The 27868-nt window shown below is 38.6% G+C and overlaps 2 protein-coding genes across 3 annotated transcripts in view; both read right to left on the bottom strand.

Moving 5' to 3' along the window:
- Positions 1-50: 50 nt before the first annotated feature.
- Positions 51-7551, bottom strand: pop4 (POP4 homolog, ribonuclease P/MRP subunit). 2 transcript variants are annotated; one of them, XM_084722534.1, is made up of 7 exons: positions 7402-7551; positions 4917-4972; positions 4238-4467; positions 4052-4129; positions 3892-3953; positions 1647-1748; positions 51-1008 (listed from the first exon to the last, which is right to left on the bottom strand). In XM_084722534.1, the coding sequence occupies exons 1-7, from the start codon at positions 7475-7477 to the stop codon at positions 872-874; spliced, it is 741 nt and encodes a 246-aa protein (XP_084578660.1). In that variant the 5' UTR covers positions 7478-7551; the 3' UTR covers positions 51-871. The 2 variants fall into 2 exon arrangements, with proteins under 2 accessions (XP_084578660.1, XP_084578671.1); XM_084722545.1 differs by having other exon boundaries at positions 3892-3950.
- A 5952-nt stretch (positions 7552-13503) lies between these two features.
- The window catches only part of tpcn2 (two pore segment channel 2), a 35692-nt gene continuing 21327 nt past the window's right edge, over positions 13504-27868 (bottom strand). Inside the window, exons 8-25 of the mRNA XM_084722686.1 lie at positions 26058-26157; positions 25877-25942; positions 25700-25764; positions 24073-24164; positions 22964-23045; positions 22657-22746; positions 22388-22507; positions 22229-22288; positions 21503-21631; positions 21268-21317; positions 20436-20535; positions 19543-19614; positions 18446-18519; positions 17006-17111; positions 15637-15719; positions 15475-15556; positions 14351-14442; positions 13504-14257 (exon numbers count right to left, since the gene is read on the bottom strand). Of these exons, the coding sequence (XP_084578812.1) occupies positions 14179-14257; positions 14351-14442; positions 15475-15556; positions 15637-15719; positions 17006-17111; positions 18446-18519; positions 19543-19614; positions 20436-20535; positions 21268-21317; positions 21503-21631; positions 22229-22288; positions 22388-22507; positions 22657-22746; positions 22964-23045; positions 24073-24164; positions 25700-25764; positions 25877-25942; positions 26058-26157 (1542 nt within the window). The 3' untranslated portion in view covers positions 13504-14178. The remainder of the gene's footprint in view (positions 14258-14350; positions 14443-15474; positions 15557-15636; positions 15720-17005; positions 17112-18445; positions 18520-19542; positions 19615-20435; positions 20536-21267; positions 21318-21502; positions 21632-22228; positions 22289-22387; positions 22508-22656; positions 22747-22963; positions 23046-24072; positions 24165-25699; positions 25765-25876; positions 25943-26057; positions 26158-27868) is intronic.

Genomic DNA, 27868 nt, shown 5'->3' with positions numbered 1-27868 from the left:
CCAAATTTGAGCATTTTTTAAGAATTTGTAATATGCTTTTTCCAGCTTTTTCACACCTTACAGCTGTGATAAATTACATATTTCTATACATATACACAAACCATTATTTCACTTCTTCATCACATTAAATCAGGTGTTATCGTGCCATAAACAACCAAAACTATGCTTCATGATAGAATTCTACAGAGGGGTGACAAATTCAAAGAAAATGTTTCAAAATGTGCCATCTGTCTGGAAGAACATTTGCCGTCCAATACAACCTGAATGAGAAAATATTTGGCTTATTTTGTTTCTTTATCTAAAAAGAAAAACATTCAGCCAGGTAGTGATCATTAAGGAATTAATATGATTATAATTTCAAGCATTTTATCCAAAATCCTTAAAGATTCAAGTGTTTTAAAGGATTTCCAGTACCTGTACAAACCCTGTCTCGTTTTCTACAGAGACATTTAGGTCAGTATGCAAAAAGAACTTATTTCCATCCCTCCCAGCTCTTTTGCTTATCACAGATTTACTGACTGTAGCATGTTATCATAAAGGTCTTCACATAAAGACACTAAGTGTCAGACAGTAACCAGGGTGTGAACCAACACACAGCTACAGTTCAACCTATGTGTGTTTCTGCAGGGTTTGGTGACTGCTGAAAATAAAGTGACGCATCTGTGTGAGAGTGGCCCGGAGACAACAAGGTGAAAATCCTAAAGCTAGCAGAAGTTTTCAGATGCAGTTTTATGGTCTCATAATGACCACAATACATCTGCTGCACACTGCCTCCACACTGTTGTTGCAGTTCCGTCTGGCTGCCAGTAGAGGGGCATGGAAGTCTGAGTGTGTAACATCTCTCAGCGTCTTGAAGGGACACTCAGCGCCATCACAGGTCGATGGTTCCTCTCACTTTAAACTTCTTGGCGGAGCGTTCACCGGCTCTCTGCTCAAACTTGCTGCCGTAGATGTGAGAGACGAAGCCGTTGATTTCCACTGCAAACACGCTGTTCCGCTTCGGGATCACTGTCACACAACCAGAGACAATACACAGGAACAGATGTGTTAACCTTAACATTAACACACACACGAAGGCACAACGGCACAGAGAGGCTGAAAGGTTTCACCATAATTTGGTTGTATTGTGTCAAAATTGTGACATGGAGCTTCACAATTCTCACGGCTTAATGAAGAAGTTGCATTTCATTCCACTGTATGTTGCGTTAAAGGCAAGTCAGTAATCAAACTGATCAATCAGTACAATAAACAAACCTTCACAGCAGACATTCTGACTGATCACAGCAGGAAAAGTCAAGGTGAAACTATTTTTTAAACACTGGCTCAGTTCAAACAAGTGTCCCAGTAGGCCATGTGCACGAGCCAGCATGCACAGAACCAGGAGTCTGGGACAAGTTCACCTAAATGGAACACAGTCCTCTTTAATGTCATCAGTTACAGCTGAGCTTTTCCTGCAGTGACGAGACAAATGTCTGCTAGATCTCTTCAAAAACCTAAGAAAAAAAAAATCTAGTTCAATAAGTTATATTTTTTTGTGTTTAATTATAACTTGGTCAATATCATTCATTTAAACAACTGAATTTTGTCAAATAGTGACCCAGACTAAAGCTAAAGTTGAGTCTGTGAGACACATCCATCAGTCCAACCTTTAAGTTTGTCTTCCTTGGTGATGATTTTGAAGATGTGTTTGAACTCCTGGACTAGAATTCCTGTAGTCCCCACATATGATGGACATTTAGAGCGGACCACTGTGAGACAGATGAGAAAACAAACTGTTAGTTCAACACTGTCAGAGCTGCTTCTGTGCTCAGAGAAATACATACAGGAGCTGTGACACTCGACTCCTGACTGTTTTATTAAAGATTTTTAAATCAAAAAGCTGATTACTGTCATGGTTGGTCATCACGTAAAGGATCACTAAATTTTCAGTTCATTTCTGCAATTTACAGGAAATTAGAATCAGATTTTTTTTTCTCTACTTCTTCATCATTTTTCTTTCTTCTCTCTTTCCATTACACAAAAGTGGGAAGAGAAGTATATATGGACAAATACAGTATACACCTCTTTTACCCTGCACATCCCACACACCCTGACCTCGACCACAGGCCTGTTGTTTACTGCCCACTACTCTGAACTCATGTTCAATTCTACATTATTTGTTTTTTGTCTCATGTGTTCTAGTTGTTGTCTTTTGTCTTGGTATTACTTCGTATAATCTGTTTAGGAATTTCTGTGCTTGCCTTAACTCACGCTGTAGTCACTTTATTACACAACAACAACAACAAAACTTTTCATACTGTAAGTCTCCATGACAATTACTACAATAATCGCCGGTAACTCCAGACCAGTCACAGAGTCAGCAGAATAATGATCACACTGCAGAGTTCTCATCAGTAAGAAAGAACAAATCCTAGAAATCATGTCAATCAGTCCTGCATTTATCAACTTATCAACTTATTTGGGTGAAAAACACACATATAAAATCAATACTTGGTCTTACAGCATGTTTTGGTTAAAAGTCTGTTTAAATGAAGTGTAGCCAAGAACAGCATTCAGCAGATCACTCTCTCTTCAATCACATGGACAAATTATTTGCCAGAATCCCATTAAACAGGGATCCAGTTAGTTCAGTTACAGCCCTGATGCATGCACAGTGTACTGTCCCAGAACAACACGACTGCACAGTCTGAGCTCAAGGACTTCATACTTTCTGCTGAGTTCTGATCATTTTACTGGAGTGAATATACTTTAGACATTAGCCAGCTGTTACCATTGTTGTTCAGTCAAAGTTCTACACAATTTTCAATCAGTCAAGACAAGTTCACCTCGACTGAATTGTTGATTTTTTTTCCATTGACACTCGAATGGTTTATAATTATGTCTGATTATGATACAGTAAAAGCACTGTTTCTATCTGTATATGACCTGGTTAACACAGCTTCAGCAAATATATTTCATTATATTACTGTTATTTCCCATAATTCCGATAATTTCCCATTAAAGCCACTGTAAACCAAAATCTACAATAGCTTTCTAAGTAAGTAACTTATGGTTTTATGTACATATTAGTGAGCATTTGAAAAGATTAGAAATCAATTTTAATCCAAACTTGAAATATTGTCATCTAAGTTTTTGTACATTTTCCTGATAATGGGTTTAACTGGACGTGCTAATGATTGGATATTTATTAAGAAAATTAAGCAATAAACTATACAACCAGTTATAAAAGTCAGTGTCAGTAGTTAAAGCAAATGAGTGCAACAAAACCTCTCTAATCCTGCTTCAGAGTCTGCACCAGGCTTAAAGAGTAACTAACCATTTTTTCAGCTTGAATCTGGGACATTATTTGGGCATTTCACGGTGTTGTCGACTGATTCAGGTCCAGAGGTCTTGACATTTTAGTGCAAAGTATTTGGATGCTACACATTGTGTTATAAATATGCATAGGGACTGCCCTCTACTGGTTAAAACACAGCTGTTGCAATGGAATTTTGCTACTGTTATATCAGCTGTTATGTTGCTCCACACTCCTGTAACAAAACATCACTTTACTTCACGGGACACTGGAGTTGAAGGTCTATTGCTACTGATGTTAGTTCAGATCAAAACTACAACACAGAAGTCATTCAATAACACAAAGAAAGGAAGTGATCGAGGCAGCAGTGACATGCATGATGATTCTCTAGTTTGAAGCACCTTTTTGTGTTTAAGTGGATTTATGGATGTTTATTCTTGATGTTATTATTAAAGACTGTGGCAAAAACTCAGCTAGAGAGATCTACAGTAGCTGTGTGAGGCTGAACCAGAGTCTTAACAGCCAGTCTACACATCCAGCATTAAATCTGACTTCAAACACTAGACAATGTTCCTGATTAGTCACTGGGATGTTACCTGTGAGGATGGCTCCATGGAAGTCTGCTTTTAGAAGCTTCTGCTGCACAAACTGTGGACTGCTGCGAGCACAGAACAAGACATGATAAATGAGGCAGAATATACAGATTCATGAGGACTCAAATAGCTTCAATGATCAGTGTGGCTCTGACTGATTTACCCTGTAGGTTTCAATCCACCACACAGGTCAGTAATGTACTGTCTCCAGAGTTCATGCAGAGGCAGGAACAGCTCATATCTACAAAGATAACGAGAGACAGTGATGGTGGGGACAGAGGAGGGGATGGAAAACATCTGCGTCAGTAGGACATGTATCAGTCCATCAAAGTTCAGAGTGGTGACCAACCTCTGGTGCTCAGGCTTGATGTGGAAGACCTTCATGGCTCTCTTCTGCCGGGCGTTCAGTCCTTTGGCTCTCTTGCTGGTCCTCTTGGACTTGTCCTTCTTGGGCCTGGTGTATCCCAGGATCACAGCCTTGTGACTCAACATGGTCTTCAGGTTGTGTCGTGTGTTCTGCTGGATGCTGTTCTTCAGGAAGGCCTGGGTGAAGGCCTCCGCTTTAGACTTGACCTGAGACTGGACATGAGAGAATAACACCGAGGACATTTACAGAGATGATGTGACAAGTCCAGACAGTACTGTTTGATTAAACGCCTGAAATAAACTGTTTGGTTAAGTGAGCCTGTCAGATGGGACTTCTGATGTCAGAGTTATATTAATCTATCAGCCGATTGTCATTATTGGCAATAATCTCCAAAAAGAGTTGTGACAAATGAATGAAATGAGACATCTGTGCTACTTACTGGCCAACAGTATCTGTGTGATGATTCATTACAGCTAACTGATTAGCAAAATAGTTGCAGATAAATTTGTTGTTGACTGATCGATTTATTGGTTGTTTCAGGTTTTTATCTCATGTGAATCTTGGGATCATTTGCACAGAAGGGCTGATCGCTGCATGAGACATGAGGCCAGCGTGGCACAGAGTTCAGTTACATTATTCAGAGAAATAGCTGACCGCTCACCTCAACACCGAGAACCTTCACCAGATCACGAGGGATCGTGGCTCGAACAAGTGCTTCTGTTGAAAGGACAAACAGAAGTGATATTAGAAACAAACCAGATCCACACACTGGACCAGAACACAGGAGTCACAGGAGCAGAGCAGACCCCAGCAGCAGCCACAGAAACACATAAAATACACAACTTAATACCAACAAAGTTCAAGCTTCATCAACAACTTCATTCTTATTGCTATAAGCAACAATTCTTTTCATGATGGATTAATTACAGAGGCAGGAGGCTGACCATGTTTAGCAAATTTGCTTGTTGATAAATTATTCATTTGATCGACTGCATTTCAAAATTCTTGTTGACCAATGTTGCTGTCCTATTCAAGTGCTGAACTATCATTCAGCTGCCAGCTGTTGTAGTGAGTGAAGACGTGATAAAATTAGATTCTGAAGTCTTGTGACAGCTAATGTCTCAATCCGAGGGTGCAGATTTAAAACCTCTTCAGGAAATGTGTCTGGTTTCTGAGATTTGATCTATTTTGTCATTTTTCTCAGGAATGAAAGCTGCATTACAAAATTTCAGGTTTATCAGAGTGTGTGAGAATGATGGTGTTAGATTCACACTGAAACAACACTGCAGTAACAGCTTCCTTCTCAGCCTCCCACTTGATTCTGCAGACAGGTTTCAGGATAAACTATTGTATGAAAGGCACACCGACGCTGAGGGTGACCTAAATACCTAAATGACAACAACTCAGAGCAGCTTGGAAACAAAAGCTGTTGTTCTGGCCGACAGAGGCGAGCATCCAGGAATTTCCTCATTTACAAAAGAAAAAAAACTTTTTTTGGAAGATCGGGACTTTCCTGTGACACTGATGAATGAGGATACTACCTGTCCTCTGATAACTTTCACACAATCAGAAACTTACATAGTGAGGTTTAGGTACATGTTGTATGTTCTGTATGACTCTCATTGACATGATTAATAAAGTGATGTGAAATATCACCTCAGAGGAATCAGATTACGAATATGACCAGCTGCTGCTATTTAAGGGACGTGTGACCAGTGTGAACAGAAATGTCAGAGAGGAGGGTGAAGAGAGGACAAGAGCACAGCTGTCAGGGAGTGGACAGACCTGTCTGACCTGCTGCTTTTCATTTTCATTTGACAGATTTGCATTCTTTTGTTAAAGCTGCTTTAATCCATTTTCAGTCATGTTTGGGGAAAACTCTGAGCTAAAAACAACATGTTTGACACAGGAGAGGAAGGTATTAATGGCACAGAAAGGACACCAGTATAAATTTGCCCTACAGTATGAATTTTGACTAGGCTATACCGTGATATTATGACAGAGACTTCACTTTGCTTTACCGAAAAACAACATGATAATAAGTTACAACAAAACATAGAAAGCACAGATAAAAGATCAAGTCAAAGTCTCCTTAGCTAAGGTACACCCTCTGAGAGGCTGATGTATAGAAGGGCGGTCTGAACCACTTGTGAACTGTCCCTTACTGATGCTCCCTCCAACCTGTCAGTTTTAGCTTTATTAGGCCAACATTATGTGTCTTAAAAGGACAGTTGCAATACAGAGCACATCTAGACTATTTTTTCTAAATACAAATGACAAACGCAAAGATTTGTTTCAAAACTCACTTCATGAATGTTGAATTAATCAACATAAAACAATGTTTCTGTGCGTAAAACATCAGGGGAATGTTGTTGTCATTTCACTGGTTTTCACTTGTCTTCGTTAATAAGCTTTTTTTTAAAATAAATTATTTCAAAGAAAGATGAGTTAAGGGCCATTTAATATGTTTTTATTAATGTTTATTAATGTGCTCCTGGCCTCATATCATTTTGCAAAAGTTGCTCCCAGAATAAACAAGTATGCCTGAAACAGACCTCATTCACAATCACAGCAGCTTTCTGCAGGAAATGGTGCAAACAAAGATGTTACTGATGAGACTAACTGTGGTCCCATTCCATTCAGGTCAGAGACAGACTGTTGATTGTACATGTTAGCTCACTGGAAAGGTTCTTTACACTAAACGGAACGGGACCTTAATTAGTATAACTGGTAACAGCTGAGTTTACATTAGTATTTCATATCAGTATGTCTGTTGATCAGCTGACTAGAAGACAGGAGAACTGAATGAATCTGTGTCATTACTCGGACTGTAACAGTATCTGTCCATACACACACACACACACACACACACACACACACACACACAGTTCATCTATGTGAACAGAGGCCGACATGCAGGTAAGTTCCCAAACTAGCAGACAGAGAATCATACCGTCGGATTATAAACGAGGTTTGACACGAGGCTGACTAATGTCCAGTTATGTACCAGTGAAATGAACTTGTTTTTGTCTGAGTCCAGACCTCAGAATCTGAAATGAAATGTAACAACTAGTCAGTCTGATATCAGGCTGAACTTGTCCTTTAAAACCGGAACTTTACTTCCTTCTTCGAATTTTTTCACTCACCTTCCATTTTCACGTTTTGTGGACTTCCAGGAGAAAAGATTAATTCAACACAGCCTCTCTGGCTCCAGGAGAACATAAACACACTTTACCACATGTGTTTTGAAGGCATTCGACACACGTTCACTTCCGTTTCCTTCTTCTTCTTCTGCAGTTTCCTGCAGACTGACCGCTGCGAGCCGTAATGCTGCCCTCTACTGTCACGACCACATATCACACCACATGTCGAATCCAGAGCTTTACGATGAATTTACATTCCAATACGGTGCTCAGTCTTTTCCCAAGAAAACAATGTATTGAGAGAAAAACTAAATATTTTAATTGCATTCAAGCTGTACTGCAGCTATCACCCCCAGGCTAAGATACAACAAACTTTATTGATCCCACACTGGGAAAATGTGCATGTTATAGCAGCTAATAAGTACAGATAGAAAAGAGAGTGAGTGACAATAGAATACTTATAAAATAAAGATAAAATAGAAAAAATATATATCAAAGAATTCAACAAATATATAATAAAAATTTGACAAAATTATACACTTAAGACTATATACACTACATACATCTTTCACTTATACGGATATATGAAAAATATTTGGATATATGGACGTATTGGTATATATGTAAAGCTGTGCAGGACAATTGCACAGAAATTGTAATATACAGTATAAATGGTGTGTAGCAAGATAATTAAAAGAAAAAAGATGTAAAAAAGTGAATATTGGTAGCAAAAAATCCACAATGAGGATTTACAGTAGAAAAATATATATTGCACAGAAACATATTTAACAGTGTAAATATACAGTCTATTACACAGGGTAAGGTAAGTGAAGGAGTAATGTAACATTTACATTTACATTTACATTTATGCATTTAGCAGACGCCTTTATCCAAAGCGACTTACAAAAAGAGGATTAACAATCAAGGTACATAGAAGAGGCCCTAGAAGAGTATCGCTAGATCAGGACAGGAGATGCTCTCTGAAGAGCTGGGTCTTCAGGAGCTTTTTGAAGGCAGAGAGGGACGCCCCTGCTCTGGTAGCGCTTGGTAGGTCATTCCACCAGCGTGGCACAACGCATGAAAAGAGTCTGGATTGTCTTGTGCGAGGTGCTGGGACAGCCAGGCGGCTTTCCTTTGATGACAGGAGTTGCAGAGGGGTAACATGAGCTTTAATGAGAGCATTTAAGTAGGTAGGTGCAGAACCTTTGAGTACTTTGTAGGCTAGCATTAGTGATTTGAATTTGATGCGGGCAGCCAGGGGTAGCCAATGTAGCTCAATGAACAGAGGGGTGACATGTGCCCTTTTGGGCTGATTGTAGACCAGACGCGCTGCCGCATTCTGGATCATCTGTAGCGGTTTCACAGCACAGGCCGGGAGGCCTGTTAGAAGTGCATTGCAGTAGTCGAGGCGAGAGATAACCATGGTTTGTATTAGCAGTTGGGCAGCTTGTTGGGTTAGGTATGGTCTGACCTTCCTGATATTGAATAAAGCAAAGCGGCAGGACCGGGTGACAGAGGCAACATGATCCTTAAAGGTCAGCTGGTCATCAATCATGACACCTAGATTTCTTGCTACTTTGGTAGGAGCAAGGGATAGGGAGTCAATTTTGATGCAGATGTTATGATGTATGAAAGATAGTCCATGTCCATGATTGATGTCAGTGTGACGTGTGTGAGGGAGGAAAAGGTAAAGTGACAGAAGTGACAGGAAGATCATACTGAGATACTTCTCTGGATAAAAAACAATAAAATCACAAGCAAATCTTTGACAAAATATTTATTTAAAATCTGTTTTTCAATCACCTTTTTTACAACACTTCATAAAAAAGATGAAATACAAACTGTATCTCAAGTTAAGTGAAATATCAGAAATGTGCATTTCAGTTTTCCTACACATCCAAACTTCTTTTAATAAAAATATTTTTCCCTGTTTTTTTCTATAAATGGGTTTGAACTGTATTTATATAAATATACCAAGGCAAACTTTGTCCTTTGTAGAAAAAATCTAAATTCAAACAACACAAAGAGTCAGTCACAATGATTGAGCCTTTTAACTCTTTTACTTAAAAAAATGGAATAGACTGGCTTTATGTCAGAATCCACCCTGCAAACACAGAACATGTGTTCAGATTTACTGAGCCTCACCAGCAGAACAAATACTCCCAGAGTATGTTCTCCTTTCACACATGTACAGAACACCCTAAATGTTCTGAAAGTAGTGCATGTTCTCACACAGAGTATAAACATGCATGTTAGATTTACTTCTACCAAAGAGCTTTGGTTCTTTTTAACAGAACCTGTGATCAGATCTCAATGAAATGTGTACTTGTATGGATGAGAGCAGCCATACGTCACGTCCCACGACCACACGCCCTTTGGGTGAAAACAAGCACCGTAAAAACAGCCAGTCAGCATATGTGTACAAACACTTCCTCACAAGTCAGTTAATGATATTACTGAGTAAATGATGTGTGCCGATTGTGTCTGTAGATCAAAGAGAAACAGCAAAGACTTAATGGCAGCAGAACTTAAGTTTTTACTGTGAAAAAATATGTTGCTACTGTAAAATACCTGCTTTTTGAATGAAGTTTGGTTTAACAGCACAGAAACAGCAAAATGTCTGTTTTAAAAGGGACAGATGTCTGAAATACACTGCTTGAAGATTTGCCCACTCTGATGGAGTGAGACTGAAAGGACCTCTATTATTTAATTTTTTGTATGTAACAACGCTGATCCTCAATCAGACAGCATAACTGCTCACCTGACCAGTCAGCGATACAGTTTTCTTATCTTATGTGTTTACACTGGTATAGACCACAGGATTTGTATTGGCTGCCAGTCAAATTAGAGTAGGTGAAAAAAAGTATGTGTTTATGTGACCCACGAGCCAATAAGGAACAAGTGGCTGTTTTTTGGTGTGAATCCAGGAAATTTTGTCAGACAGGAATATTTTAACATTTCCTCATGAACTGCTGCACTTTCATAGTTGTATCTGATGATAGTGATATTTCGCTGACATAAGAGAAAAAGGCTGTCTCACAGTAAAGCTTAAGGTAAAACAATGAAAATATCCTAAACATAGTGTACACCTAAACTAATACTGATTTTTTTTTTTTAAGTGTCTAAACTGCTGCTTCTGCGAACTGGGGGCGTACCGACCTGCATCTACTGTAGGTAATACACTGACTGTGCATATAACCACACTTAAAATAATCACATTGGAGAAATGATGTAGCTTCCATGCATGAAAGGAGATTAAGTCACTGATTTTTTGGCGAGGCTCATTAACTTCTGAGTTCTAGAAGCACTAGGGTTAAAAAAAAAAAAAAAAAATCATATTGCGTTTCTTTTGTCAGATATTATGATTGTGATTGTGATATGATTCATGATTATTGGTGATGGTCATTTTTCAATCACAATTTTCATTTTCACTGAAAAAACAATTAAAATCATGATGTGGTATTTGTGGGGGTCTGTACCAAACAAACATGTTTTCTCACACCTGGAGAACAAGATCTCTGCTGCACCACAGCACTTCATTACTCTGCTGTTTTCTCACTCTCTCATCTTTGTGCAGCCCTTCACATTTTTTTTCTTTTAGTGCTGAACAACTACATCCAGTGAAAGATTAAACCTGCTCCTTCATTGTAAACGCGCCCCATAAAGCAGCAGTTATCATAAATGTTTGTTAACCCATAAACCAGAGTGTGATAAGACTATATATTTTGGATTTTTATGATTGTACAACATTTCAAAGAATAAAACCTCCTGAACTTTAGTGGTTTAACTGATGAGTGAGACAGACTGCTTTGGAGGCTCCTCCCAACACTTCATACTGATACTAAATCATTTTTTTTTTCACTCAAGTGAACCTCATGCTATATTGTGGCAAACAAAAACAATACAGGTCATTCTACAGAAACAGTGGAATCTGGGTGACAGAAATGTGCTGAAATGTATTTCCTCTTACGTACCTGAAACTTCATTTTAATAGCAATAACTAACTTCTCAACTCGATGAATCCACAACAAGTAGAGCTTAATGCATTTCTATTATTTTTATAAATGTAATTAAATAATTTGTGCCTTTTATTTGGCATTGGTGTCACCAATAATGTAAACAATATTAAATGTTTATAACAACATTTATTCTTATTAATACCTGAATATTTAGTTGAAGGCAGAGTAGTGGAACGATAATGACAAGAAAAAATATGATTATTCACATTTTTTAATAAAATTGCAAAAGTTTAAAAAACATTGTATGAATTTATTTGATTTGTACCATCAATTTTGTCTGTCAAATCAACGCAACTAATGAAAATTCAAACAAAAAGTGTTTAATACTAACTCTAAAATATCAACTAATGATTACATAATCAATCAAACAAAATATTGCTAGAAAATAAAAAAATACATTTAATATATGACATCACTGTCAATGACAATAATTTTAACAAAGTGTCTGCCATGTATCAGACATCATGTCTTCAGCCATATCAGAATTCACTAACTGTATCATTTCTTTTTATCTAATCATTTTTTATCTTCAGTTTATTTGTTTTGTTCACCCCTGTGGCTGTGAGATGAGGAACACCAGTGATGGAATTAAAAGCTTCATGACATTTAAAAGTAAAAATGTGACATGGCCTTCCATATGTCTGTCCACTGCACTTCTTCCAGTGTTCTCTAACCAGGAAGAACTTCAAAGGGTCAGTGCATTATTTCAAAATAAAAGTGCTCAGTGTAATAGTAACATCAATGACATAATTTTGGGTGACTGATATTTATTTGATATTAATAAAAATAGCAACCTATTTACAATTGCTGTGTTTTGTTTAATGTAAAATGTGAATGAGGTTTAATTAATGTAAAGAATATTTTAAAATGAAAAGTATATGGCTCCACTTCCATGTATGATCAAAGTGACAAATCAGTTCAGAAGCATTTTAAATAGGGCTGTCAGTTTAACGCGTTAATTAGATTAATTAATTACGCTGCAAATTAACGCGCTACAAAAATTAACGCAATTAATCATGAGTGGCAAGTCAATGCGCAAGCATTTTAAATTTGGCCTATTGAGTTCGGCACGCGTGTGATCCGCGGACCACATGTGAGCATCATAGTTTTACTGTCACTGTTACTTTTGTATAAGTTATAATATGCGAAATCTCAATGCAGAGTTGCAGTGAAAAGACAGGACAGATGCTGCTGTGTGCAGCACATCTCTGTGAAGAGCGACTGATTTAAAAGCCGTCACATCGCCTTGAGTGAAATCCAGACCATAACTTTTTTCACTGATGTAACTATGATGCAACTATCACCAAAGAAACAGATCATAAAACTGTGATGTTCATTGAAACTTTGGTGATATCAGCTGTCTTAACTTCTACACAGCTCCTCTCTGCTCACCGGTGCAGCTCTGTCTCACCCCGTCTGTGACACAGTGTGTCTGCTGATTGATCATGACTTCTGACCAATCAGATGTGCTGCTGTAGGCGGGACATTGAGACAGACTACAGAGTGTAGCTGTGTATTATACTGTACAGTGTATAATGATCTAATATATGTATAGTATATACATAGTACAGCACTGTATAAGTTTGAAGTTTTTAATATTATTACCATTATCATTACTATTATCATTAATATTACATCACATAACTATGGTGATAATTACAGACAGACAAAGATCAAAGACAAGTGCATTTTTAAAATAATTTAACCCTAATCCCACCACTTTTTTCTTTTTTGCTGATCTGAAAAATGATCCGATCCGTGACTCAAACCCGTGATACGATCCGAACCGTGAGTTTTTTGATCCGTTGCACCCCTAAGAGCGAGGCAAGCTTACTTGGACCTTTGAACGGCAAGTTTATTTATAAAAAGAACAAAGACGGGACTATTAACAAGAACGCAGTGATTTGTACCTTGTGTATTCAATTGATTAGTCATGCACTACAATTTTGTAACGTCCTAGAATTCAAATTCTTTATTTGGGGACCTTTAGCAGATATGAGATTAAAATGCGATTAATTAGATTAATTAATTACAAATCCTGTAATTAATTAGATTATTTTTTTAATCACCTGACAGCACTAATTTTAAATAAATTGCTTAACTTAAACATTGAACATTAGATGAATAAACTTTGTCTTATCATTGCAATGATACTTTATTTACTGAACATTTATAATTCATGTGATTATTAGGCCAATTTAAAGGATTTTGGTGACTGAAAATAAAAGTGACAGCACTTCCACTGTTTCTGTAGAATAAAGATATGGGTATGTGCAGTTTGAAAGTGACAGTTTGTTCACAGTTTGATTCATTTCTTGTACAGTTGTTGCAAAACACTAATAGTATTTCAGTATGGCACAAACTCGACCAATGATATGACTTCCGCCTTCAGAGAGCCTCTACCAATGAGAAATCTCTGTACAACTGCAGTGGTTTTTCTCAATGTTAAGTACAATAAAGACAAATAAGAACATGTGCTTCCTACTGCTTTCAGCAGAAGCAATAATACACATATTACTGTAAAAATACACCTGACAATAATACACATTCAAATAAACTAGTAGTACGATGCTCTCTCAGTGACCTCTCAGTGCTTCGACCACACAGTCATTTAGTAACAGTCTTGACTCGTTACTGCAGGTGTGTGTGTGTGTGTGTGTGTGTGTGTGTGTGTGTGTGTGTGTGAGAGAGAGAGAGAGAGAGAGAGAGTGAGAGTGTGTGTGTGTGTGTGTGTGTGTGTGTGTGTGTGTGTGTGTGTGTGTCACCAGTGGAGGTGTAAGTGAGGGTGTTGGTGTAGTTGACAGAGTAACTCCTCCTCTGTTGGCTCCTGGATCTGCTCTCTGCAGAGAAACAGTTTGATAAAGAGTCAGTTATGACCTGACAGCTGTATTTTTGACTCATTTGATAAAATTAAAACAACAGTGAGGACCTACTTGAACATGAGCTGAACAGATGTTTCATATCTGATCCTCTCCACATCTGTAACAGAGCAGCTGTGACTGCGGTCCCACTTATAGATGAAGTTCTGTTAAACAAGGAGTACAGAGTATTTGCCTTGATGAACATGTCTTCTATATTCAAAGAAAAGGCTGGCATTATGCTAGATTTTTCTTCAATAATAACTATCAGAGGTCACTCAGTAGAGTGCAGATCTCCACCACAGAACAGATGGTGAAGCACTTACTGCAATGCCACCACAACTGCCAGATGCATCCAGCAGAGATTTGCAAAATTTTTAATCTTTTTTTTTTTTTTTGGATAGTACAGTCTCAGTTTTCTTTCAGATGCTTAAAATAGTGTAACGGTACTGTAACTGACTGTCCCGGCTTTACTAACTGTGTAAACCTAATAATGAAACAATAGATGGGACAATAAGTCCAAATTCCTCAATTTAAACACTGTTATTTAATTTTCTTCTTTATTTAGAACATAGAACATATTTTGTTATTTATTTACAATATTACAAGTACTCAGGTATCTTTACAACAATATAATAAATAAATAAATCTATATCATTGGAGAAACTCACAAATCTGAACTTCTAAGCTAATAACAAACCAAATTTCATGAAAACTGTTTCAGAATCAAGTGAGTTACAGTTGATTTAGTGGTGAAGTTTGCATCTCTCTGTGGCCGTTGCCTTACTGGGAGGTGGACGTCCCCACTATGGCAACTGTGCAGCTCCCTCACAGTTATCATGGCAGTGAAGCTAACAATGTGGCCTGCAGGAGACTAGGTGAGCCTTGTTTTTAGCTTAGCAGCATTTGGCAGAGTTGGCAGCTCAGCGTGCTGAGATGCCACTAAAATTACAGAAAAGTACATTCAACTTGCTGTATACTGTAAAGGAAAAGGGAGAGGGTGTTTAAATTGTTTTGAGTGTGTTTGTAGTCAGTCTATTTCAAAGGTGGGTTACTGAAATTAATAAAGAAGAAGTTGTGTTTCTATGGTTACTTGTAGTTTCATACAGCCTGTGCACTGATGTAGAACAGCACTGAAACTCTTGACTGAAGTCTTGTCTGTAGTCGTGTTGTGAATGACTGTGTCTGAGTGAACTGACCTCTAAGATGAGCGCCACAAACAGGTTGACCCACATGACAGAGGAGGTGATCCACCAACACACAAAGTAGATCTTTGACCAACTGGAAAAAAATAAACCATCTTCATCAACATCATCATCATCAACATCAGCTGCTGTACATGTGAATGTATGCTTTCTTACTCTGTGGTGTATCTGCTGTACGCGTCCATGAAGGCCTGCCAGTTGTTCACTATCATGACATCATACAGCAAAATGATGGCTGCCTGAGGGGAAAGGAGGGACGGAGAGAGAAATCTCAGCAGCAGAAATACATTTAATCTCAGTGTTGCTGGGGATTATTTCATAATAATCACAGTCCCCAACCATCATATTTATCTAATGTCAAACAGGTAAATAATTACTTTAAAAAGTGGGGATAAGAGGAATAGGACAACAAACATATTTTAATTAAAGAGCAAGAGAGAGAGAGAGAGAGAGAGAGAGAGAGAGGGAAGCATCTAAAACAGGCAGGGCAGTGAGCTCTGAGGACCAGGGTTGGGGAAACACTGCTGTATGAAACACCTCTCAGTGTGCTGCATTATTATAAACTATGATGAACTGTCCAGACCCTGTCTCTCACTTGTCACCTTCTTGCTGTTTGCTGTCTGGTTTGGTTCAGGAATCCCTTTAAGCCCAAAGTTGTGTTTATCAGGGAACCAGTCCCAAATACCAAATATATCCAAGTGTGCATTTTCTGTTATTTTTGTGGGTTTAATAACAATCTGTCAAGTTATTTTAAGACACTGGAAGGCAACAAAGCTTCCAGAACTGAAAGAACGGATTAATGCAAAGGTGGAAATAGCATCTTATGAATGTATGTCTGTAGAATTCGTGGTGATCAGGAGGATGTAGTATCTCCTTCTAGGTTTACATTATAATCGTCTGAATGATGACATATAAATTACATTTTTTTCCCTTTATGCACTGGCATCTACCTCCATAATATAAAAAAATTCTCTTTTGTTCCTGCATCCACAAAACTATAATAATCAGATGCCATGTACCAAACCTTTCTAAAGCAATTTAAATTTATCTGAATTAAAATGAAAAAGTTATGCTGTGTGTTGTAATGTTAAATATTTTCACATTAATACTTTTCCAATGATTTTTAATAACTAAGCTATCCTGGACATTCAAATTAATATAAAGTATATAAATATCATTTAGAACATCATACCCCCACCCCATACTCCCCCTACCCCCATCCATAAGACATTATTCTATTAAAGAAATAATAAATAAATTGATAATAATAATAATACTAAACAAAGAAACAGATAAATATACATAGTGACCTTTTCCCAAAACACTGTTGGTTCTGTGGTGTTGGTACGTCATATCTGATGCTGCAGTGAGCAGAAGCATCAACTGACACATGTCAGTTATCACTTTGAGTGCGTTTGGGGCTTTAGAGATAACAGAGAGGTCTGGCTAAAAAGGAGAGCAGAGTGAAACACAAATAACTGAAAGAAAACACAACAGTGAAGTTCAGACTGTTCTGGTTACTCACAGCAAAGTCATCAAAGTTGTTTGGCCAGTAGCCCAGCTGTTCATAGGTGCCACACTCCATGCTGAAGTTAGATGTGATGTTCTCCATGGTGCTATTGGTGATCACACTAGGATACACACACATACATATATACATATTAACACACACACACAATCAGGGTTGACTGAACCAGAGAACCCCTTGAAAACCAGTTAATGATCTCAGCTTTTACAGCTTTTGTGAAAGGACTGATCTCTTCAGCACGTTGTGACAGCCCACCCATCTGGTTTCTTGTGCTCCTGCTCTCATCCTGGGAGAACATGGGTGGGCCGTCAGAGGAACTAGCTGCACCTGAGATCTGGGAGGGGTCAGAAGGCACACAAGAGACTGCTGTGCCTGACTGGGCAGCTTCAACTCCACCTCATGGCCTCTTCCCTGTTTTAGTTATGTCTGCAGTCTCATTTCACCGTTTACACACAAACATTCATCCATTCACACATGCATTACATCTGACTTTATTTCTTTGGGTATTTTCAACAAACTCATTTGGCTGTTAACTGTATCATGTGTGGACTCTCCTTTGTTGCAACCCTGAGCCAACTTGTAACAATGTGGAAATGAAAATCAATTCATCAGGCTGCTTCTGAAACAAATTACTCAAAATTACTAATTATTCTTTTACAACTGAAGCATGTAGAGAGGAGAGGCTGTCCAGTTCTGACAGATAAAACATTCAAGTAACAACTTTTAATTTTTTATTTCACTGGTGAAAATAGAATGCCAGATTACATCAGCTGTATGTAATTATTATAATGCTGTAAGTAACTTGCCACACAGGCCAAATGAAGCTTGGATGCAGTTTGGTTAATGTGCTCTGCCCTCCTGTCTATACAAGGTTATTTAGAGAAAGAAGCTCCACTCTGCTCCACAACTCTACAACATCAGTGGAGTGATGGGATTTTTTACTGAGACTGCTGCAAATCACCATCAGAGGCACAAGACTTTGTATTACTTTATATTATTAATTTAAAGGGATATTTCCTCAGGCTACAGATCTACAGCTGCAGTTTATCTGATTTGCATCACGTGTCATTACTGTAAATAAGCCCTGATGCTGAGATGTTGCTGTGCTTGTTAATGCATGAGCAATGAAGCACAAAACTGTGGTTTCTAATCAAAATACATATTGCATGACATCAAACACAGTCTCAGCAGTGTTGCTTTTCCTCCATCTGATCCATGTTAGACCTCAGTGTGGTTCTTTCGTAAATAAGACAAACACAACATGAGTGTTTAGCACACAAACCACTGTTATTCTGATGTAGAAGATACAAACATGTTCAACTCATCAAGTGTTTCTGCTTTCTTTACTAACAAAAAGGTGTGGGGAGTTTTATGTCATGAGCTTTGTTCTCTTCAGTCTGTCTGTATCATGTGTTATTACTGTGGAGGACATCTCACCTCATCGCTGGAGGAGGTTTAATGGCTCCCTCAAACAGCCAGATCCCAAACACAGCAAACACATAGTACACCACCTGCACACAGAGCAAGAGGACATCAACCACTCCTCAGGTTAGACCCCCTCCCTTTACAAGAACACTGCTCAGCACATACTGGGCCTCATGCAAGAACCACTCATACAAACAGATTTGTTCTAAGTGATTTATGTGATTAATTTAGGCAAACTTGCCACATTCACCATTTTTTTTCATATTTTGATTTTTTTTTTTTACAGTACAAACACAATTTATGAGGTCCAGACCCGTCGTAGGAGTCATGCAGTCAGTCTGCTCTTATCACAAAGTTTCAGAAAACAAAGTTTCTAAATGAGGATTGCTTTGAAGCAACTTTGAGTTTGAACATCTTAAATTACAATTAATGTCGATGTTATCCTGTTTGACTCTGCATTTTGAATTATGATATAATTCTAAATTTATCCATGTGGTCTAACATTATCATCATCAATTTAAAATGGCGATTACCTGATGCCAAGCTGTTTCTTCATAGAGGTTTATGCAAGTCTCTGTCCATTGCAACATCATCTATAACTTTTAGGGCATGTATTTCAAACTTGTAAAGTTCTTCTTTTTACTCTTTGATGCCTTTTTCACTAATGAACACTTCCTGACATGTGGGGCAGGAAGAGTAGCCTTTTACAGTATTACTGTGGAGTTAATTATGCTAAGTTACAAGTCTCACATTTGCTGAATCTAACATGGCATTTTTGTATGAGCCCTTCATACGAAAGAAAGTAAGAGAATATCAAGACAAGAATAGGAAAATGTTTTTGCATGAGGCCCAGTGATCTTAATCCTTAAAGGTGCATGTTGTCATTCAGCCCATTAAAAATATCACATGAACAAATTATGAATATTTTCTTATTCTGGATTTTTTTCTATGTTGTACTTTATTGTTGTGCTTCATTTCTCAAATGAATAATTAGAAAAACTAACTGATGGGACTCTACTGACAGAAAAGTTACTTTTTTCCATCAGATTTTTATAGTTAACAGAAAGTGTAGGTCAGCTGGTTGACTGATGTTTGATGATGTCACTCACCACCAGGATCCCTGCGAAGGCTCTCAGGTTCTTCACCAGATCCAGCAGTGTACTCGCAACCAGAGCCATGAGCTGGACAACAAGATGGAACGTATGGAAGGTAAATAGGGACATAAAGACACAGGAGTGTATGTGTGATGAGGCTGAAGTTTCTCTAAATGAAAACTTTAGCTAGGCTGTCACAGTTGTTTTGTTTTTTGTTTTTTTTTACCTGTATATCCAAAAAGCTTTTACATACAACAAATCTGAATCTATGGAGACAGAGGTTATTGGTTGGTTATTCTGAGCCTTAGTGTACTGACAGAGCAAATAGTGTCAAGATTTAGTTACTTCCACTATTGTTATTCTTCTTATTTCAATTTATGACTCGTATTTTTTCATTTGGTGACATAACCAGGATGTGTAATGTTGCCATGGAGGCAGTGAACTTTGGGCTACATCTGTACAGATACCCAAAGCATTCAATATTAAATCAATGAAAACAGAGAAATAAATAATCATATGAATAAGTTCTATAAAATATATCAATTTTACTGGATATCATTTTATTTAATTGTATATTTAAAATGCTCTTTTATAAAAAGTCTATTTTCATCTGGAAAAATGTCAGCTTTCATGTCAGCCAATCATGTGCTCTCTGTCTCTTAATCTTGCAAGCTCAGAAATCAAATTTAACTAGTTAGCTGCTGTTAACTCGAGCAACAACAATGCTAACGTTACTCTGAATGAAGCAACCAGAGGCTGCAGCTGTAATAATGGACCTCACTGTCACCACAAAGAGGAAGTTATGGTGATTCCAGCAGAATGTGTATGATGTCTGTAGTCATTTTATTTCACACATTAATCATCTGTATCCTGATTGGAGGGCTGGAGTTAAATGAGCTGCTGTGTACCTTAATATCTGGGATGATGCGCAGGAAGCGGAACACAATCAGCAAGTTGACCAAACGAATCATCTCCCACAGAGACATGACACCGTGAGAGGTTGGGTCCCTGTGGTCACACACACACACACACACACACACACACACACACACACACACAGTTTGAATAGTTTGAATAGTTTGAATATATGGATTATGGATTATATATATGTTTGTACACAGGTAAGAAGCATTTGAGCTTTTTTTCTGAAGCATCTTAATTCCTGAATTCAAACAAAAAAAACAAAAAAAGAATAAAGAAAAGTGCACTGTTAACAGTGATGTGTTGGACATCAGTGTCAGTAAGTATGGTTAAACAACTGAACAGTGTGTCTTTGTATTTTACTTTAATTTATATTTGAAATCTGGCATACATTTGATCCAAAGATGCAACTGCTGTCTGTTTCTAATGCTCACATAGAGATAGGGAGGAATTTGTAGTTAGTCACTGAATGTAATATTTTTTAGCTTGACTGACTCTGATCTTGCCTTTCATGTGGACTTCTCTTTGTATATAAGCTGTGTTTCATCTGTGTGGGTCAGTGAATATTCAACTGGACCTTGGTAAATTGAGGTTACATTTGAAATTTGAAATCTGAGTTAATTTAAGATAAGACAAGAAAAGATAAACCTTTACTTATCCCTTGGCAGCAACAACAACAATGAGAATGAAACACAGTTAAAGAGTAGAAGTACATGCAATACCAAGTACATAAGAATAATAGTAATTAAAAGAATAAGAATACAAATAATAAATGTACAAATACTCACTTACAATTAATGGAAGAAAATATAAACCTACCAGTGAGAATAAGGGAGCCTGTAGGTGACATATATAGTGACCTGTAGGATCTGATAGGCAAAACACACATCACACATAAGATCAGTGATGAATATTAGAACAGGTAAATATATTAACATGTCATTCATTAAATCTGCAACTGATTATTTTGGTCACTTGGGTGCAGCAGACGCAAGCTGTGAAAACAACTGCACTTTGTTCAGACAGGAGATGTGTTGATATGAGACAGTGTTACCAGCAGCAGGATGGTGAGGAAGCCGTCGAAGATGTTGTTCCTGTAGGACAGGTAGCCTCTCCAGCCAAACGCAAAGATCTTCACACACATCTCAAACAGGTAGTAGAGGATGAAGCACAGGTTGATGATCTGACGGTTGGACAGAGAAAGAGTGAAATATGTTCATTTCTTAAGTAGGTTGTCCACAAATAAAACTGGAGTGCAATGTTCAAATGACTTATGGTTGATTTTGATATTTTGACTTTGATTGTCTTAAGGGAGACTCGAGAAGACAAATCCTTATTTTTGTTTTATGGTCAAACAATGCAAATTGTGTAAATCCTTTAAAGGGACGGTTCATACTAAAATCAAAAATATCTATTTTTCACCTGGCCTGTAGTGGTACTTTTCATCTAAATTTTTTTGGTGTGAGTTGCAGATGATGGGATTAAATGGCACGTGGCTCATGGTGCTAAAAGTACTAAAAATACACTTGAAAATTTTAAAACCAGTGTGTCTTTCCAGAAATCACAACTTTCTAGTAGTTCTGGTAGATTCTACTGGAGAGAAGAATATAGTTCCCTGCACACAACACAGTCTGTGGGTTATCTTGAGTAAACAGGTCAGCATTGTTGGAACACTTTTGGACACTTTTGGTTTTGAATTTTTTAAATGCATGTTTTGGGGTCACCAGAATGATTAAGAATCATCCTCTGATCATCATGAGACATTTAATGGCTGTCTCACCTCCATGGTGAAGTTGTCTCTCTCTACTGTGGACTTCTCAGAGTTCAACACCAGGACGGTCTGAAACACACACATTATCATTTGTAGACAGCTCGGTAGTTGTGTGAGGCTGCACAGTGAGTATATACATGTGTGTGTGTGTGTGTGTGTGCAACTTACACATATGCACATGACATTAGTTAGTGCCACTGCGTTGCCAAGTATAGTGATATAATAGTGACTGAAGATCACCTGCAGTTTCTGCAGGACTGGAGAGTTGTATTGAGGCAAGGGAGGGTGCTGCAGAACACACACACACACACACACACACACACACACACACACACACACACACACACACACACACACACACAGAGAGAGAGAGAGAGTCAGAGTCATGAAGCAGATGTCACAGAAATATAATGATGAGCTCATGGTCACAGCTGTACCTCTTTAATACGATCTTTATCAAGTTGATCAAATATCTTTGTGAACTGTTCTCGGTCCATAAAGCCCACATCTGCATACTGCTGCACCTCCTGGAAAACAGTGATGGTGAAGAACCACAGGATCATTCGTCTACTTTGAATGTGTTTTAAATTAGGAGGATAAACAGGAGGATTTATGCTTGATGAAAAATAGAATTAACCATCGATTTATGTGAATCAATATTAAAGCTGTATTAAGTGCTTTGTTTGAGTAGTGGTGTGTTTATTTGTGTGTCTGTGTGTAGAAGGGTCCAGGCTTGGCTCTGACCGTAGTGATGGCTGCTCTGTAGTATCTCTTCATCTTGACCCTGGACATCACCTCCAGCACGGCATCAACACGCACACGCTCCCTGACAGAGAGAGAAAATAACACCACTCTCTCCATTTGTTCTCTTCAGTTTATATTAGAGAAGGAATATTTGAGTCAACATTTTGAGATGAAATCCTGGTGAAAATGAGTTTTGAGTGATCCACTCTGATCTAATCACAAATCCAGTCTGATTAAAATTTGTAAAACAAACAAACAAAACAACACAAATTCCTAAGAGCTGTGACCAGCCATTGAAACATATGTATGTGCATGCATCCACATGTGCATACATTTACAAACACCTGACCTCCATGACTTAAGTATAAGGAATGAGACTAAATCACATCAATAGTAAAAGGAACTCTCTGTCAAGTCCACTGACGCCTGCTGCAAGGTTCTATGACAAACTATTCATGACTTATGAAAAGGGGTGTGGCTAAAGTGCAGGGGACAAAGCAAACTATCACCAGTTAAAAATGAACTCTGTTTAGTCCAATGATGACTCCAGAAGTGTCTAAGGCTTTATCTTGGCCATGGTACATGAATTCATTTAGAAGTTATAGGCCACGCCTATTGCTACACCCCATTTTTGGCAGTTGACATGAACAATTAATGTGGGCTACATTCAGCCCTGACAAAATGTAGCAAAACATTTATTTAACAGAAACAGTGCCACACTGAACACAAGTGCACCACACTGCATCAACTTTAAAAAAATTGTTTTTTTAGGGCGATTATGCCTTTATTTTAGATAAGACAGCTGAATTGAAGACAGGAAAGGGGAAGAGAGAGTGTGGGGGAATGACATGCAGCAAAGGGCTGTAGGCAGGAGTCAAACCCATGGCCACTGCAGAGGACTCATAGACTTGGTACAGGAGACAAATGCTCTAACAAGAGAGCTACCAGGCCACCCTGCAACACAGCAGTGTTTATATACACATCACTGCTGACTGGGCAGCACCTGTGGCACACCCACCAAACAAGAAAAAACGTTATCTCAAAGCCCGCTGCACACTGTTGTGACTGTTGTGTGTGTGTGTGTTCATGTGTGTGAGTGTGTGTCTTACTCAGCAGCCTGTTGTGTTCCCTGACACGTGAGGACTTGGAAAGCAGCTCTGATGCCCAGCCGTCTCCTGATGATGGATGTTTGGACAGACATCTGGACCAAAACAGGAACAGATTCTCTGACTAAAGACTTCAGTGGAATATGTTTTCTCCCTCTGTCTTTGGTGTTAAGAATTTATATAAACCCAGAGTTTGGTATCACCTATTCTAAAAGCTTTTATTACAATCATGCACACTGTTCATTAACACCTGGGAAGTCAATTAAATCCAAATTAAAGACTGGTAAGGACTTTGTGATGCCTTTTTATTTATACTGTACTTTGTTAGAATGTTATAATTCAGTTAGACTCATCTTAAATTCCAGTAGGTGGCAGTCACAACTCACCTACCTGTTCCAATCTCTGTCTCAGGTAAAGAGGGGGACCTGGAGTCTAAAAAGAGCCACACTGTTGTGATGGCAAGTCTACATAACTACAGGTCATGTAGTTACTATGACTTCACATATTCAATGGTAACACCTTGACCCAACTTTGATGCAGACTTGATGTTCACTGTGATGGATTACGTTTCATGAGCAAGCTTCAAGAGTCTGCCAAAGGAGTTTATACATCATACAGAAATGAACAGAAACCAATGGATGCCTGGAAACGTGAAAATGCATTCAAACAGTGACCACATGCCAGCGATGACTGGAAAACATTCAGCTACAATGTATAGTATCCATGATCTGTAGTAAATGCACTAAGACATTCAAAAACACTGGTAGGTTAAGAGGGAAAAGTCCTGTATGGCTAAGTAAAAGAAAATTCATATTTTTGTATGCACCAATGGAGTTCATTCCAAATGAAAATGGGTGACTGTAACAGAGCTTTAGCTAAGGGATGGCCAGATTAAAGGATGACCTGACTTGTGTGACTGCTAATCGTGTTCCAAACCCACCAGATCCTACCCCCCTTTCACAGCCAATCTCAAGTTTTCCTGACACTGACTGTTACAGAGTTTGCATTTGTAGAAAGTGGTGTATAAACCAGGCAAAGTACCCTGATCACCTGGTGACATCATCAGGGTTATTTCCACCACTGCAAGATCCACCTGCACTTGTCACCAGAGGAGAATCTGAGGGTGACTTTTTTCCATTCAACAGTCATTCCAACACTGTTCTTATGAATCCTCCAACTTTACAGAAGTGCAATGCATCAAATGACTTGAGTGATTTAGTATTGCTCATTTAGGCTGTTAAAGTGGTTAAGGTTAAGCTCAAAAGCAGACATAATTAGCCAGTGTTGGGTGTGTGCTGTGGCAAATGACACAACTGTCAGATGATTCCTGCTGACTGCCTTCAACTGCTTGGTTTTTCCTGTTGACACACCCGCTGTTCCAGCTGGGAACAACTCAGTAACAGCAGTCATGATTTGTTTTGTAAAAATAAAGTAAAAAAAACCCTCTCATATCACAGGCTCACTTTAATGATGTCTGCCAGAATCACAACAGTATTCTATCATAATGCTCACCAGTGAAGCATCAAACTGGGTGGCTTCCGGGATAAAAAATGTAGAACTGTAACTGCAAAATAATTCTCAGGACAGTGGAATGCTCCTCGCCAGCATGATGTCAGACTGTGTGACTCACCAGTAAATATCCTCTGAACTGGTTATAGATGATGGCTGTCAGTAGATTCATCAGACAGTAGGTTCCTGCCAGGAGGCAAAACAGACTCATTTAAAACACTTAACTCCTGTACATACTGTATATATATATATAAATATGTATATACTGATGGATACAGGAATAATCATCACTGCTTACCAATGACACTGAAGGCAACAAAGAAGATGGAGTAGCCTCTGTTCAGGGAGTAGGCAGGGATCATCACTGTGACAGGACAGGACACATGAAAACATGATCAGTGACAGTAATCAGTAATCAGTAATCTGAAGAGTAATCAGTAACAGACATGGCTTCTTGCATCATGTGACTGAGCGTGTACCATCTGGGTTGTTGGCTGTGGTGAGCAGCACCAGCAGAGAGGTCAGAGAGTTCGGCAGGTTTCTGAAGTGTAACTCCCACTCATCGTTCTTCTTTGGATCCTGAACACAGACACAGAGGAGGAGTGATGAACAGAGACGAGGATATGCAGAGACAACTTACACACACTGTTCCCTTTACACACATATATAATATACTTACTACTTGAGAATTGGGAGATTTTGATTTTTCCTCTTCAATTATTCTGATATTTTACATGATCAAACTTTTTGCTATTAAACCTTGTAATGGGCCAGCTTCTTTGTGATTACATTTTTTATTATATGCAGATGTCAACTCTGTCAGCTGGAAAATCTGAGAGTTGACAAAGTGTTCCATTTTTTTTTCTTTCACATCATAGTCATAGTGAGCAGCCATTTTATTTTTTATAGTGTCTCAGAGTTCTCTTTATGTTAATCAAAATACACATTTTTAAACCATAATTCTTATTTAGCTTTGGTTTAGAAGGACTACAGAGTTGACATGTTATGGTTGAAGCACATCTGACAGCAGTGCCTGAGCAGCAGTCTCACCTTTTTTAAACCAGGAAGTGAGACAGGCATCTGGAAGATTAGCTGACCCTTTTTATGCCTGATTAAATAATCGATCCATCGATCCATCCATTTTCTGTAACCGCTTATTCTGTAAGGGTTGCAGGCTGCTGGAGTCTATCCCAGCTGACATTGGGTGAGAGGCGGGGTTCACCCTGGACAAGTCGCCAGTTCATCACAGGACTGACACATAGAGACAGACAACCACTCACACTCACATTCACATCTACGGGCAATTTAGAGTCACCAGTTAACCTAGCATGCATGTCTTTGGACTGTGGGAGGAAGCCGGAGAACCCGGAGAGAACCCACACAGACACAGGGAGAACATGCAAACTCCACACAGAAAGGCCCTGACCCAGCCGGGGAGCTGGGGGATCAAACTCAGGACCTTCTTGCTGTGAGGCGGCAGTGCTAACCACTGCACCACCGTGCTGCCCTGATCAAATCAGCATGTTCCCCTTTTCTCCCTCAGTGTCAGCTGGGACCAGTGTTAATGTGATATAACTGTTGTTCATTGCCTCTCATGTAAATTTATTTGTGATGTTTTTATGTGAAGCAATGGACTGTAGCGCTGTGTCAAGCCAAAGTTCCCCTTGAGGACAGTAAAATCTACTTTTCAAAAACAAGTCAAACATGTCTCTGGAGTTTATGATCTATATATTGTAAGATAACTGTGTGGGAAAGCAGCAGTAGATCTTAGAATTCAAAACATTCATGATTTATGAAATCTACAGATTTTATTCTTAATCCATGATATTCATCAGCACTCTCTTCTCTTCACTGTCATACCTATAATCTTTGCTGTCCCTCCCCCCGTCCATTCTCATAGTGCATTCACATGCTCTGTGGATGGTCCCAGTTTCCAAGATGGGAATTTGTTATTCCAACTTCAGGGTGTTTATGTGTTTTTAAGTTGTGAAGTGGAAACAACATGGATGCTACTAAGAGTAGAAGGTACTGAGATTATAGTAGGGTTTTGTTATTTGTGTTAATGCTAGTAAATAACAGCAATCATTTTCTGTAACCGCTTATCCTGATGGGTCACGGGGGGCTGGAGTCTATCCCAGCTGACACTGGGTGAGAGGAGGGGTTCACCCTGGACAAGTCACCAGTTCATCACAGGGCTGACACACAGAGACAGACAACCACTCACACTCACATTCACACCTACGGGCAATTAAGTTGCCAGCTGGGGGATTCGAACTCAGAACCTTCTTGC

This window comes from Lutjanus erythropterus, chromosome 1, assembly GCF_056507025.1.
Source record: "Lutjanus erythropterus isolate fLutEry1 chromosome 1, fLutEry1.hap2, whole genome shotgun sequence".
Taxonomy (NCBI): domain Eukaryota; kingdom Metazoa; phylum Chordata; class Actinopteri; order Lutjaniformes; family Lutjanidae; genus Lutjanus; species Lutjanus erythropterus.
Note: the sequence above shows the minus strand (reverse complement) of the source record. Positions and strands in the feature narration are given on the sequence as shown.